This window comes from Rhincodon typus, chromosome 21 (assembly GCF_021869965.1).
Source record: "Rhincodon typus isolate 14 chromosome 21, sRhiTyp1.1, whole genome shotgun sequence".
NCBI lineage: Eukaryota > Metazoa > Chordata > Chondrichthyes > Orectolobiformes > Rhincodontidae > Rhincodon > Rhincodon typus.
Window position 1 is genome coordinate 43,282,764 of NC_063352.1, and position 15,227 is coordinate 43,297,990.

Genomic DNA, 15,227 nt, shown 5'->3' on the forward strand with positions numbered 1-15,227 from the left:
TGTCACAACATCAGTATGTTGTCCGTTTACGGGATGTTTGGTACCTTTGAACTTTGCCCTGTAGATCTTAAACTGTGTACAATTCAGAGAAACAAGGTCCTGGTTTGTCCATTTTGAGAAAAATGCACTGTAGTGGCAGCTGATCCTTCTGTTAGAGCCCAGCATATTTTGAAGAAAAATTCATACAATGCTTTTTATAAATCGACACTTGAGATCCATTTAAAATACATTAAACACTCTGGAAAATAGACAGAAAATGTTGTGATCACTAGCACAAAATGATAAAGCCCTGGCCAGCGTATTATAGGGACTTTTATCTGTTTACATGAGGAGAGCCAGTTTTATCATCGGTTATAGGATATCAGAAAATGTTACTAATAAAAGTTCCCCGTATGGAAAATATAAACCAGGAAAATTCAACACTGTAAGCTATACAACAAGATAGGATTACATTTTTTCCAATGTTAAATGGATTTTGCTTTAAAAAACATCAATGCTGTAAAAATATCCAAGAAAAGTTGCCAAAAATTCTGTCCTACTTCAATTAGTCCTTTTGAAACTATCCTTTCTATTCTAATTTGATCCCAAGTTTAGCAAGATTCAATAAGTTAACGTAATAAAATTGGTCTTGTTGTGAATATCTAAAGTGGAGAAACTGCTGGGATCTGAAATGTACCTAATGGGAGATGTCTGAATACATTAGTATTGGGTAAATGAAGTGATTTCAAACACTGTACCAAATCGCCATTTCAGTGGAAAGCTGTAGTTTGAGAAATGAACAAAATAAGGGCCTGTGTGTAATAACTTCAACACAGGCATATCATTATATATATAAAAGTATCCAAAAGGCAAATGTTTTGTAAATTCACAAAATTTTCTCAATCTGGCAAAAATAACAATAGAATTACTCCAAAGTTGCTGATAGTTGAGAAGGGCTCTCTCTGAGGGTTATATAGCTATATCTTCTTTATGAAAAGCATACTCTGACATTGGAAAATTAAGGAATTTGAGTATTAGTGGGAGAAAAGAAAACATTTTGTCGAAATTTTTTGTCTTGCAATCATCAGGATGTTTTGTAAGAATACAAGTTCAAGGGGAAAATCAACAGCCCCAGAGGAGAATGCTGATTGGTTAGGAAGTAGACTCTGATTGGTAGAGTCATCACCATGGAGGATACACCTATTAATGCTGATTGGCAGTGAACAGCCAGGCTTTTTCAAATTTTAAATCAGGCAGGTTGGCTGATTGGTTAAGGTGTTGCCAAGCAAGATGAACTAGTGACTCGCTGTCACCTATTTGGTTGAGTTGAATGAGACAGTGCGTGTACATGTTCACTCTGTCTACAGTGAACAGGGCCGTGTGTATTAACATATGAAGCTTCCTGTACATGCCAGCACCCATCATTGTGAACCCAAGTGACCAAAACCTGATTGTCAGCATAATTTGTCATACATTCACATTATCCAGAAAATGTTATCCAATTGCAGAATGACATTGAAAATCAGACACTGTGCTGTGTTAGCGCTGGCTGGTAATTTAAGGAATTATCACTTTAGAAACCAAACGATAGAAAATACGCTTTATTTATAAAGACAAGAATAGTTTCTTCAGTCCATATATAACAATGGGAAAATATTACTTATAATAACTTCTTATACATCATGGTGAGTAATGACTCGAGAGCCTCAATTATCTGCCCAACAGAAATAATTACTATATATACAGGCTCAGTGTTAAGTAAACTGTACTAAAATAATGAAAATCCACAAAAATGTAAGTAGTAAGCTTGTTGCAAAACATACAGGGACTTTAGGTGAACAAAATTATATTAGTTACTCTTAACCATACATTATGAATACAATAGTAAACTGTATCAATATCAATTAACAGTTTAAAGTATAAAACCAACAAAGGAAAGCCAGCATTTTTAGGTTTGGTATCTTTTGTCCATTAGCTTGTGACATGATGAAACATGTGAAAGGTTTCAACCATAAAATGCGTTTCTCGAAGTAGTTATAGCGACTGTAGCATTGAGGGGCAAAGTTATTGTTCATGAGGCCAGATCGTGTGGGTTGCTAACCTGCTAGTGACAAGGAAGGTACTTGTTAACCATCTTCAAATGGCTGCATTTGTTTTTGAAGATGAGAAAACTTAATACCACGAAGTAGCCTTTTATTCACACCTGATCGAGATGAAAATGTGAAGACAGAACATTTAAGAGAGATTAAACCTGCTGCAGATTGGTAACCTGGACCTCTAGTGGCATACCCACTGTCCATCTCTGCTTTGTATTCTTTCAGAAAGCAGGGAAGGTTTGCTAAACAGCAAGGAAGAACTGTCAGGAAAGACGAGCTTGTATTTCAGTGAAATTGCTCTTCTTGGGGAATTTCTGTAACTGCAATGGGTTTCAGCGCTGGACTAAATTGGACTCAGTCTACAGAGGGCAACAATATTCAAATTAATGGAGCATTCTTTTCTGTACCTTTATGGAGAGGAGGAGATTAGGTTGAAGCCACTTCCCCATGTTTGAATAAATAGAGATACTGTACAAATCTATACTTGTGAAAAAAAAACCTTTATCATAATATGGAACATGTATTTGAGTAATCTCACTGCGATTTTACTCAGTAGCAAGCAGTAAAATTAAGCTGCTAGCCTTTCAGAGTCCCAGCCTGTTCTCTTGTCTGAAGTGCTGGATTAAGCATTGGACTTTGAATTTGACTCTGGTACTTGCTCGGGTCACAGGAAACCAAATTAAATTCGGATTAATGTGTTCAAACCTCTATTCACTTTTTCCAGTACATTTGATGGCGTGCAATTGCCTTTCTCTAGTCTAACAAACAGACATCAATGGACTATCTCTAAATGCTTGCCAATCTGTAGCAATGAGCTTTCAATCAGTGTGGTCAGATGTATGACTCTATGTGAAACGCCAAGTGCAAAATGTAAAATGATGTGATTTTCTCTTTAATATTCTATAGTCAGGAGAATTTAAGAATAAGATATACAGGTTAGCTGCAAATGTAGTGACTAAAATTGGGTCAGTTTAAATCAGATGTGATTCCTCTCCCCCTAGAAATCTAAGATTGCACAATTACAGTCAATTTGGATTTCAAATACCACCTCTAACCATCCCAGACAATTGCAATTGATGCTATCCCAGTGGATAGTTGGCTAATAAATGGGTCTGGGCAGTCCAACCCTGAACAGTGGATTTGTTCTAGAGAGGGGCATGATCCATATTCTGTGTACATGTTTTTATTGTCTGCTGTAATGTTAAACATAGTCTCTTTTGCCAGGATCTCATAATGGAAAATACCATGAATGCAAAACATGTTTAACATCAAACAGATTGAAACAGGAGAGAAAAAGAAAATCACTACTAATTAGGTAGATAGCTCGTAAATTGAAACAAAAAATAGATAGAAAGTTACTAAAGCACCGAGCAAATGGTGAATCCAGGAGATATGTACTTTTTACATTTTAGTCTTTGATTATGGTAAATCAGTGCTCTAATTCAGGGTCAGATCTCTACACCTTCAAGAGTGTTTGTTTGGTAGGGCTAGTATTTAATTCAACATGCTTCATAATAAATGCCACTTGCCTTGGACAATACCATGACTGCAAATAGAGGTTTCAGAAATGTTTGTTTTAGAAAAGGCCTAGCATTACTGTTTTTTTCTGAATGTCACAATCACTGACAACTACTCTTCGTGTCAGACATTTCTGGAGTGATAAAGGTCTTTCAGGTAGTTTTCAATACCTTCCAGGAATCAGAGAGCAGTTACAGGTTTTTCTTTTAACTCCTAAGAGATTTCCTTCGTTTGTATTTGCCATTTTTGTATCCTTCTTTTTAAAACATCCGGCATGAGGGCTTTGTCCGAAAGATTCAATGCATGCTCTCGAAAAAAAAAGGCAAACTGATTGGATTTTACGGCAAATTCTGCACTCAGCGACAAGTTAAAAATCAACAAAGTTGGTTGCTTTGGAAGTCAGTTAATTGTTGGGCTTGAGAAGTGGTGACTTACTCCCAGCCAAAGTTATGGCCTGTCATCTGGTAGAACTTCAGATTAAATGGCCTGTAGAAGTCTTTGAGCCGAAGAACAACGTCCATGTCGATTTTGGGATGAGTCCTTCCCTTTGATTTGCCGAGGCAACGGGGCCGACTGCTACCCTCCGGCTTTTTCAGGCAAGGAAAGCCCTTGGTTTCGTTAAAATAGAAGTGTTTGTCAGTAATGACTCTCTTAAGGCCCAAAAAGTCCTGCACGCGGCCCATCTCACCAGCTGGATCGGTCACGAGCCTCTCCCCACTTACAAAGAGAATTTTGGACAGGGGGAAGTACTGAAGCCAGTTCTCCAGATGCTTGGCATAGATCCCAATGCGGATAGCACTCCACGACGTGTCAATGAGGCCCGTGCTCATGTTTTTGAATGTCAGCATTTGAAAGCTGGGGACTCCCGGGTTCTTGGACAGCGTTTGTGTGTAGTCCGAAATAGCTCTGGTCACAGGGTTCCTGACCACTACAATCAGTTTGGTCTCTTTCGACATAGAAAAGATGCGCTTCGGGGCTTCCTTAGTGACAAAATAGCTTGGGGTCTTCTCCATGGTGATCTGGCCTTCCAGAGTGCGAGGCATTAGATTTCTGTGGAACAAAAAAAGAAACTAATTACAATTAAGCAATGCCCAAAGCACAGTGCAATGTGTCACATTGAGTTTGCAACAGTACCTGGTGATTCTGAGAAATGACTAGAAAATGGGAGATTTAAAAACCAATTTACAATCTTGGTATTGTGTTTTCTCTCCCTTAGGCTCTCGTACCCTCGCACTCCTGCTGCTGGGAAGATCTACCACCAATTTGGACTCCTCCATTTAATTCTGATAATTACACTGCTCAATACTAAACACAGGATGGAGATGGTGTGACAATACAGGGGCTTTAAGAGGTTATTTTGTCCTGATTTTTTTTAAAAAAAGAGAGATTGAACAAGAGGTGAGGAGCTGTATGTAAGAGAGTAAACAGCTTGTGAGCCTTGCAGTATGTTTTTTTATAAAAAGGTGAAACAATAGAAGCAGCCTGAATGAGTGTGCTCAAGCTCTCACAGAACCAAGAGCTTTACTTTAGCTTTCAGCAGAAGCCCCTGGGATTGTGAAAAGCTGCCACATCTCTCTTTGCTACATCTGAGAGCTGGAGTTCTCTCTCTCTCAGAATTGTCTTTTGATGTTCTTTCCTCCTGGGTTGGAGAACTGCATGTGAGACAATCTGTTTTCTGAATTTGCCTTTTGCCAAGGGTGTGCTTACGCGGTGTTACTGTATTGGGACAGTTAATTAGTAATAGTTACTGAATTGATTATTCTGTTAAGTCTTCCAATAGTTACGCTAAATTCCTCTTTCTTTGGTTAAAGTTTTAACTATAGTATTTAAATAAATTGTGTTTTGCTTAACGCTGAGTAGGTTGACTGTTCTTATTGCATCTACAGCACCTTACATTTGCCTTTAAAATAAGAAAAAGTTAGGGTCTAGGCTACCTTTTTAATATATTTTGAGGGGTCTACTCTGGTCCATAACAATGGTAACTATACACTGGCAAAGTCCAATTCACTCATTTACAACCTTGCATTTATCTGAAGATCCCTTACTTCTAAAAGCTATTGCTCTGCTTAGGAAAAACACATACAGCATCAAACTATTTTCTGGTATGTCTGTGATCCGATGACAAAACAAGCCTGGGGGCCAGCTACATCAGGTTAAAATAAAGGAAAGGACAAACTTCTTCATCCTGCGCAAAATGTGTGCTGTGGATTTGACTTGCATTTCCAATCTTTGTGTGCTCGGAGTGACATGCTCCTATCTGTATATATTTCGAGTCAAATTTTCACAAAATACTGTGGGAACTGGAGTGAGAACATCTGAGCACAATTCAGAGCAGCCTCAACATAGAGGCAGTGCAACAGAGAGAATCATAGGATTCTTACAGTGTGGAAACAGGGCCATTTGGCCCATCAAATCCATTTCAACACCTCCGCAGAGCATCCCAACCAGACCCAATCCCCTTCCTCAACCCTATAATCCTGCATTTTTCATGGTTAACCAACCTAGCCTGCATATCCCTGGACACTACGGGCAATTTAGCACTGCCAATCCACCTAACCTGCACATCTTTGGACTGAGGGAGGAAACCGGAGCACCCGGAGGAAACCCATGCAGACACGGGGAGAACGTACAAACTCCACACAGACAGTCGTCCGAGGCTGAAATCAAATCCAGGCCCCTGGCGTTGTGAGGCAGCAGTGCTAACCACTGAGCCACTGTGCCAAGAGTGAGAGAAGTGTGTGTGGAAGAGAAAGAGAGTGTGCATGTATGTGAGTGCGTGTTTAAGAGAGAGAGAGAGTGCGTGAGAGAGACAGAGAGAGTGTGAGTTTGACAGAGCACAGTTTATTATCTCATCTACACATACTGGAGACCATCACAGGTCCCAAAAGGGAAAGAACATAGATTTATATAGCTTCCTTCACATTCAGCCAAGTACTTAGAAGTTTAGTCACTGTTGCAACACAAGGCAATGCAGCAACAAATTCACACAAATAGCATGGGGTAATTGCACAGATAATCTGCTTTAAAAACATTAATTAAGGGATCAGAATTGAACAGCAAAACCATCCTGCTCTTCAATTAGCAGGGATTATCTGCATTCATTCCAGGAAGCAGACTTGGTTTAACTTGGTCTCATCTGAAAGACAGCATCTCTGACAGTGCAGCACTTCCTCAGTACTGCACTGCACTGCCCGCCTAATGGGATACACAAACTCTGAAGTGGGACCTGAACCTTCTGGATAATAGTTTCATCACTGGGTCAGTGTTAACACACAAATGACAACGTTTCCAAAGCGCTCCACCTCAAAAAGTATTTTCTCTATTTTTTAATCAATAGTCTTAGCTGTAAGAAATCCCAGAAATCAATTTAAAAACACTTTAGCAGTCAATTAGCTCACATTCATGATTTCCATAATGCTCAGAAATGTCTGTGTGTCTGACTTGTTCGAGTCCAATCTCTGTTGGAAGTTTTATTAACATTAACAGCACGATCATTATAGGGAGAAAACTTGGATTAGGCCCAAAAACAAGAAAAGGAGCTGTAATCACAATTAATGCTTGCTTTCTGAAGCAGACAGAATCCAAATTTCATGTTGCTACCTTGTCAATACCTGCCAGACGTAGCTCGTACCTGAATACACAAGAATAGGAGCTACAGTAGACCATTCAGCCCTTCAAGCCTGCTCGGCCATCCTACTCCATCATGGCTGACCTTCTACCACAATGCCATTTTCCTGCACCGGCTCCATGTCCTTTTGGGACTTCAATATTTAAAAACCAATGATCTCGGTCTAAAATACCTTAATTGACTGAGACTCCACAGCCCTTGGGAATTCTTCACCCCAAAAATTCACCACCCTCTGGAGAAATTCCACTTCACCTCTGTCTTAAAGGTCTCCCACCCAGCCCACAAGCCAATGGAAACGTCCTGACAGCTCTGCTGTAACAACCTTGTTGTAGATTGAAATGAGGTCTGCCACTTGGATTTCAGAATATGAGTTCTCTGATTGGGGCCGTTCATCTGGTCCAATCAGGGAGTCCTGGTTGACAGATATGAACAGGAGTGTCAGGGGCTCTGTTCACTCTAGGAGTCGGCACTGAGATAACTGGGTCAGTGTCATATTGGGCAACATGTAAGTAAAGGGTGACTTAGTGACAGGTTACCAGCATCTGTGGAGACACAATAATGCCTCTTCTTCCTCAGGAGGCTAAGGAAATTCGGCATGTCCATAAGAACCCTCACCTACTTTTACAGATGCACCATAGAAAGCATTTTATCTGTCAGGACCGTAAAGAACAGCAGAAAGTTGTAAACACAGCCCAGTCCAAAGTGGAAGCCAACCTCCCATCCATTGGCTCCATCTACACTTCTTGCAGCCGCGGAAAGGTAGCTAACATCATTAAAGACCCAATAGATGGGAAACTGGAAAAGCACAGCAGGTGAGTCAGCATCCGAGGAGCAGGAAAGTCAACAGTTTGGACCAAAACTCTTCGTCAGGACTGAGGAGGGGAGCCCGGGGGCGGGGGGGGGGGGTGGTGGTGGGAAGTGGTGGTGGTGGCTGGTGCTGAGGAAAGGTTAGGTGGGATGGTGATAGGTGAATGCAGGTAGGGAGTTATAGTAATTGGTCAGTGGGAAGGGTGGAGCGGTTGGGAGAGTAGGAAGATAGACAGGTTGGGTCAGGTCAGGGAGGCACGGAGGAGGAATGGGGAGGGCTGGACATGGGATAAGGCTGGGGCTGGAGGGATTTTGAAGCTGGTGAAGTCAAAATTGAGGCCATTGGGCTGTAAGATCCTGAGGCGAAATATCAGGTGTCATTCCTCCAGTTTACATTTGGCTTCACTCTGACAGTGGAGGTGGCCAAGGATGGACATGTCGCCAGGGAGTGGGAGGGAGAATTAAAGTGGATGGCAACTGGAAGGTTGGGTTGGTTGTTGCGTGCAGAGCTGGTCCCCGAGTCTGCATTTGGTCTCCCCGATATACAGGAGACCACATCGGAAGCAATGGATACAATAGATCAGGTTGGATGAAGTTTAGGTGAATCTCTGCCAGATCTGGAAGGATTGTTTGGGGTCTTGGACAGAGGTGAGAGGGAAGGTGTAGGGGCAGGTGTTGCACCACTTTGGGTTGCAGGGAAAGGTACCGGGTGTGGCAGAGAAACTGGTGGGGAGTGTAGAGCTGACGAGGGAGTTGTGGAATGAATGGGCCCTGTGTTCCAATACCTTCTATCCCACCCTCTCTATCGGGACCTATCAAGAAACCTCCAAAAAATAAGAACTTAGCAAGTTCTTGTTTGCTGATCCCGAGTATACTTTTTAATGACCTGGTGAGTAGACACCATGAAATCTTCAAACCACTGAAGAGAGGTGTCATGAAGCCTCACCCTTCCGATCTTCCCTCCTCTTCAGGAGGACCTACCCTTGTGGATTTGAGTGCAGTTAGGAATTCAGCAGCTTGGAGAAGCTGAGCACTCCATATTCTGTCAGAATGCGTTTTGGTATTCCAACGTGAAAAAGGCATATGAATCCCTACTTCAAAGTGTCATTGCTTGCACACAGCGATTGCTGACATTTTCTGGGACAGATATAGAATTTAAGTCGCTTCCTATCTGGCACAATGTTTCAAGACACCTAATCATTTCCATTCCCCTGACTCTAGTCACTCCCTCCAACTGAATCAGGAATCCCAGCAGCATCCCATTCAATCGGAATTCACCAACACACACACACACACACACACACTTTTCTTCCAGGGGGTCTTAGAATTGTAGATTTCAAAAGCGAAAGTTTTTATCTTTTTGGCACAGTGCTCATGTGTTAGTGGAAAATTACCTTTTAATTTGAAGTAATGAAGTGGTTAATACTGACATCAGCTTTTTATTAACCATTGACATTAAGTTACTTCCTCACCAGGGTGGTGGAATAGCATGGACTGGTGTTTACCACAGACGCTTAAGATTTTCCAAAGGCCAAGTTGTCATTTTCATGATGTAGGCGGGAGCTGGTCAGGAGCTGTGAAAGTGTATTTCAGGGAGAAACTGCATTTCTATGGGAGCCGTGATCCGAATCTCCTGCTGGAAATGTGAACCGGGAACACCAGTGACCAGCAGTCCACAGCAGGGACAGCGGCCCAGTGCAGATTGTAACAACAGCCAGAGGTCTGACCACGTGGAGGGGCCCACTGTGCTGGTCTGCTGTGGAGGGCCTTTGGAGAAACACTGTGATGTTTGTCTTTTTAACTTTGCTTCTTGTTTTTCTGACCTATGGTTATACTATGTATAGCTGCATTGTAACTTTTTTTTCTTCATTTCTCTATTCTGTAACTAAGGATTATACCTAGGTACCTTTGTACCTAAGTGGCAACTTATAAACGTTTCATTTGAGTACGTGTAACAATAAAGCTAATTCTAATTCTAATGTAACAAATAAAGATGGGGTGGCAAGTAAGTTGATGACCAACCCTCACAAAGTCAGGTCACATTATCCACATACCAGGGCGGAAGATTCTAATTGTCCCCAATGTTCCATGGTCTTTAGGATGGAACAAGATTTCCTGCACCATTTCTAACATGTTCTGGAAAATGTGGAATGGACCGGTGGGACTGGACAGACACAAGCATCTAGCGCCCGCCAACAATGACAAAACACGAGGAAGCCATCCACACAAACTACTAAAGACCATTTGTTTCCATGACGAAGTATCAACAAGGACAATCTTCCCAAGGTCAATCCCACGAAGGGACAAGCTGCCAAAGGAAACAGTCACGGCCCCATCAGCTGAAACCTCCAAGACCTGGCTTCAGATTAATTTCCATTTACAATGTTACTTATTCTCAGGACGACCATCTCAGCAGATCATGCCTGGTTTAGCCAGTGCCACTCAGAAATTTCAACAGCATTTGGGATATTAGTCCCCCCATGCTGACATAACCCAAACAGGTAGAAGAATGTGACAGACTGACAGCCATTTTTGACAGACAAAATGTTCATTGTACTCGGTTGAATCGAAGCATTGAGTTACGTCTTTTGCCAACCTGCTAAAAACAAAAATCGCAGATCTTGAACGCTGGCCATGTTTAAAAATGTAAAAGATTTCAATGCACATTTGATACCTTCATGAACCAGAGGCCAGCAACGCCTTGAGGTATACTCCCCACTGAGACGGCAATACTGGGGAAAACAGGGGGAGCAGGATAATTGGTCTCTTTCCTCAGGCTGTGAAGATGAGAATCAGCCAGGTTTCTCTCTCCTGCTGGACAATGTGCGTGGATATCGGGTGGAGACAGATCTAATACAGTTTACTTGTTAATATTCAATGCCTAAATGCACTGAATATCCACTTTGCTGAGGTGTGGGATGATTGCAACAAACCATGGGACTGTTTCCTGACCTTTAGCAGAAGAAAGAATTGAAGCGTTTTTGAATCATTCTATCAGGGAACGGAACCAACCTACACTGACTGCTCCATCTAGAGTACTCTCAGAACACAACCAACACTGTAACTGGATTCAATTTCTTTTATTGTTACTTCCTGATTATTTTCAATTTTTCTTCAGGCGCACTTCTCCGCAGATCCAATTCACTTTGATATCATCCATCTCAGCCACTGCTCTCTCCTTTAGTGCGAGTACACCACCAGCAGCATTTTCCTGGCAGCCTAGTCAGTCTACAAGGATTCAAAGCTTCCCCTAAGCAGGCACAAAATATCCTCAAAATTACACCCGCACTTGTCAAGAAAACTGACTGCTTTATTTCACACGGATGCATTGCAAGGTGGCTTAATGCAAAGGTCACTCCAAAGAAAGCGACACTGGAGTGAAACTCTTGCCAGTAGACATTCATTCTTCATTCAGGTGGAGGCAATGGCCTAGTGGTATTATCTGTTAATCCAGAGACCCAGGTAACATTCTGGGGACCTGGGTTCACATCCCGCCTTAGCAGATGGTGGAATTTGAATTCAATAAAACATCTGGAATTAAGAGTCTAATGATGATCTTGAATCCATTGTCGATCGTTGGGAAAAACCCATCTGGTTCACTAAATGTCCTTTAGGGAAGGAAACTGCCATCCTTACCTGGTCTGGCCTACATGTGACTCCAGACCCACAGCAATGTGGTTGACTCTGGGCAATTAGGGATGGGTAATAAATGCTGCCTAGCCAGCGATGCCCTCATCTGGTTAATGACTAAAGGGGAAAAAAATTCTTACTGTCGCTTGCGAAGGTGATATTAACAGGAGTGCCCCATACTTAATTTCCATTGAAAAATAACCTCATCTCAAATATTTATGGATCCCAATTAATTTCCAGTGAGAAGGTATGGAAACAGCAAGGCAAGTCATCACAGTTATTGAGTAGTACATGATTCTGTGGGCTACATATTACATTTTTCAGTCAGAAAATCATTAGATGGATACATTCACTTGTAGTTCATTTTTCTTCTGCAATATGCGAACACCTCCTTCCATCCTCTCGCCCATACAGCTCTCCTCACAGAATACCAACTCTCCCTGGCCTAATGCTTCACAAATCTTTGCTCTGTACTTCCATATTGTGGTTTAGGTTGGTAAGTCACAGAATTGTCACAATCAGTTACTTTGCTGACGGCATCAGATACAAGAAGGAGCGTGAACTCTGGAAATTTTTAGCCGGGAAGATTTCATTTGGACTGTCTCTATAAATCCTGCTTAATGTCATCATGCTGGCCCATAAAAAATAAAGGTTAATGGATAACTCCATCTCCCGGAGGCATTTTATATTCCGTTTCAGTACTATACTTCCAATACATCACATTCAGAAATGTTTTCTGTTATAGTTAGGAACAGTATTTTATCTACTTATTGCGCATGAATTGGAAAGTGAAGTCATTCTTTAAAAAACTTGTCTTTTACAATATGCAGCCTCAGTTTTTGTTCCGCTACTGGGAATCGACCTTCCTGTGTCTCGTTAAGGGTGAGCTGGTATACGACTTGAATTCTCTCAATGAGCTCATATTTAATAACCTCACATTTCAGAGCTCAACCTATAACCCAGCAGCCTGATTCCCAAATCTAACAGTCTTCAGAATCTTACCCTCTTTTTATTCCAATTATTCCACACTATTTGCTTCCCAGCACTGGCCACTCCACACATTCACTGTGTCGAGTCTCTGTACACCTTCACACTGCTAAGCTTGATCTCTTTGTTATACTTACTACTATCGCACAATAAGACACTTTTTGATCTACGAATAATGTGTCTTGTGTAGTCACTCTACAGTGACAGTGTATCCTCTGCCCATAATCGCTACAAGGCTAAGATTCTTGACCAGGAGGGAAGTCAAGGTTTGGGGGAAAAGCCAGGAGAGTTGATGCAAGGAGAGTCAGATCAGACATGGTCCTATTGAATGGCAGATCAGGCTCAAGGGGTTGCTTGGCCTACTCCTGTTCCTATTTCTTATGGTCTTAAGCCTCACAGAGTTTGCACAAACGCTATGATACGTATTAGCATTAGATGTATGTCAGCAGTGCAGTATCTTGAATGATATCTCTCCAGTCTACCCTGCTTACCTAGACAATCTGACACTCTTAAACCTCTCCTTATGATTCAATCTCCTTTAATGAAATGTTTGCTTAGCTGTTCCTTTTCCGCACTGCCTCAGTAATCTCCTCAGCGAGTGATATGGGGAGAAAGTGGGAGTATGGCGTGGAGACAGTCGATCAGCCATGGTCACACTGAACAGCAGAGAAGACTTGAAGGACGAAATGTCCTACTCCTGCTTCTATATAAAACTTTGCTATGGTGTGGTGACCAGATCTATGCGGTATTTTCCCATATGGCCACTCCTGGTTCCTTGTGGCATCTGCTATCTTTACCAGTGTGTGGTATTGGGTAAGGGTTGTTTGCGATAACTCACTACCACCAATCATCCTTTATGAATCATAGAATCCCTACAATGTGGAAACAGGCCCTTCAGCCCAACAAATCCACACCGACCCTTGCAGCATCCCACCCAGACCCATCCCCCTATAACCCACCTAATCTACAGACCCCTGAACACTACAGGCAATTTAGTTTAGCCAATCCACCTAACCTGCACATCTGTGGACTGTGGGAGGAAATCGGAGCACCTGGAGGAAACCCACGCAGACATGGGGAGAATGTGCAAACTCCGCACAGACAGTCACCCAAGGGTGGAATTGAACCCAGGTCCCTGGCGCTGTGAAGCAGCAGTGCTAACCACTGTGCCACCGTGCCTTATCTTTACTTTGTCTTGGGTCTATGCAATGATTAGTGGCAGAGGATACACTGTAGCTATAGAGTAGCTACACAAGAGACATTGCTCTTAGATAACAAGGAAGCTTATTATATCATAGCAACAAGTACTACAATGCATAGTTAGGCATAATTAGTAAAACCTCAGGGAGACAGTAGATATGCATCGGCTCCCTCCAAAAGCTTGAATAGAACTCCATGACTCCATCCAGATTGTGTGCGGCATCAGTAGGAAACAAACACTAACCTTTTAGGATCACACCTTATATAACAAATTGCACACAGTTTATGCCACACCAGTGCTAAGTACATGTCATCACGTTCTGAAATTTGCACTCTATTCTCCAGTTACACAAACCAAGAACCCCTGTTTAGCTTTCTTTACCAGACTGATGCTCTTTTGTATTGGTAAACGGTCCGCAAATAATACCTTTCCTGAATGTTTTGCCGAGATTATTTTATGATCACTGTTTGCTTCGGTTTTCCCTGCTCATTACATTGCATTGGTCTATGGTTTACATACCATTTTTATGCAGATCAGACTCTCAACTCAAAATATTCAAAGCGTCAGTGTCAGTTCACTACAGCTCTCTCATTGAGTCAGAGGGATGGCCCTAACTTTAAAAACATGAACACATCGTAATCTTGGCTATCACCTGAGTGTTGGAACAGCTGCCTGTTGGAGGAGGCAACAAAAAGAGATCCCATTTGTCCTTTGCAATGGCACTATTTGAACAACAAGGGTTCACTGTGGCCAATCTTATTTCACAACATAAATTACAAATTATCTGCTTGCTCTTTACAGTTTATCTGATTGCTGTATCTGGGATCTTGCTGTGCACAGAATGGCAGCTGCAATTCCTGACAACAGAGTCTAAAGTTCTTATTGGATACTGCTTTGCAGGTTTTAGAAATTGTGAAGATGCAGTACAAATCATTTGTACTTTGTTTAACCTGTACATACACATCGGAATCCATTCCATGCACACTCCTGCTCCCACACCCAATTTAGACTGTCTATTTCTAAACTGATCTTCAAACTACTTTAGAAAGTGCCAACGGCTTGAATCACTGATCCCTGTAGTTGATCTGCCCCTTGCCACACCATGCACAGTTAGTCAGACCATATCATGTGCATGGCTCCCATTTCCAAGCGTTTCTTAGCTTGCAGATGAGTTGCATGACTGGGAGTGGGTCAGTGTCAGAAATCTTGTTGAAATCTAAGAAATGCTCACAAAATGTTCACTCAAGTCATTGCTATCCGTGCTAATTTTCTTATGCATAAATGTTTGGCCAAGTGAATGGATGGGACCATACCTCAGTGTCTACCCAAAGCCACTTGACAAGTTGCCAGAAGGAGCATTCAAGTTCTTCTTCCCTTATTT

General features: G+C 41.9%; 1 protein-coding gene across 1 annotated transcript in view; it reads right to left on the bottom strand.

Annotated features, from left to right (window-relative positions):
- Positions 1-1,632: 1,632 nt before the first annotated feature.
- Positions 1,633-15,227, bottom strand: part of LOC109913922 (heparan sulfate glucosamine 3-O-sulfotransferase 3A1-like) — a 209,828-nt gene continuing 196,233 nt past the window's right edge. Inside the window, exon 2 of the mRNA XM_048609255.1 lies at positions 1,633-4,643. Within this exon, the coding sequence (XP_048465212.1) occupies positions 4,025-4,643 (619 nt within the window). The 3' untranslated portion in view covers positions 1,633-4,024. The remainder of the gene's footprint in view (positions 4,644-15,227) is intronic.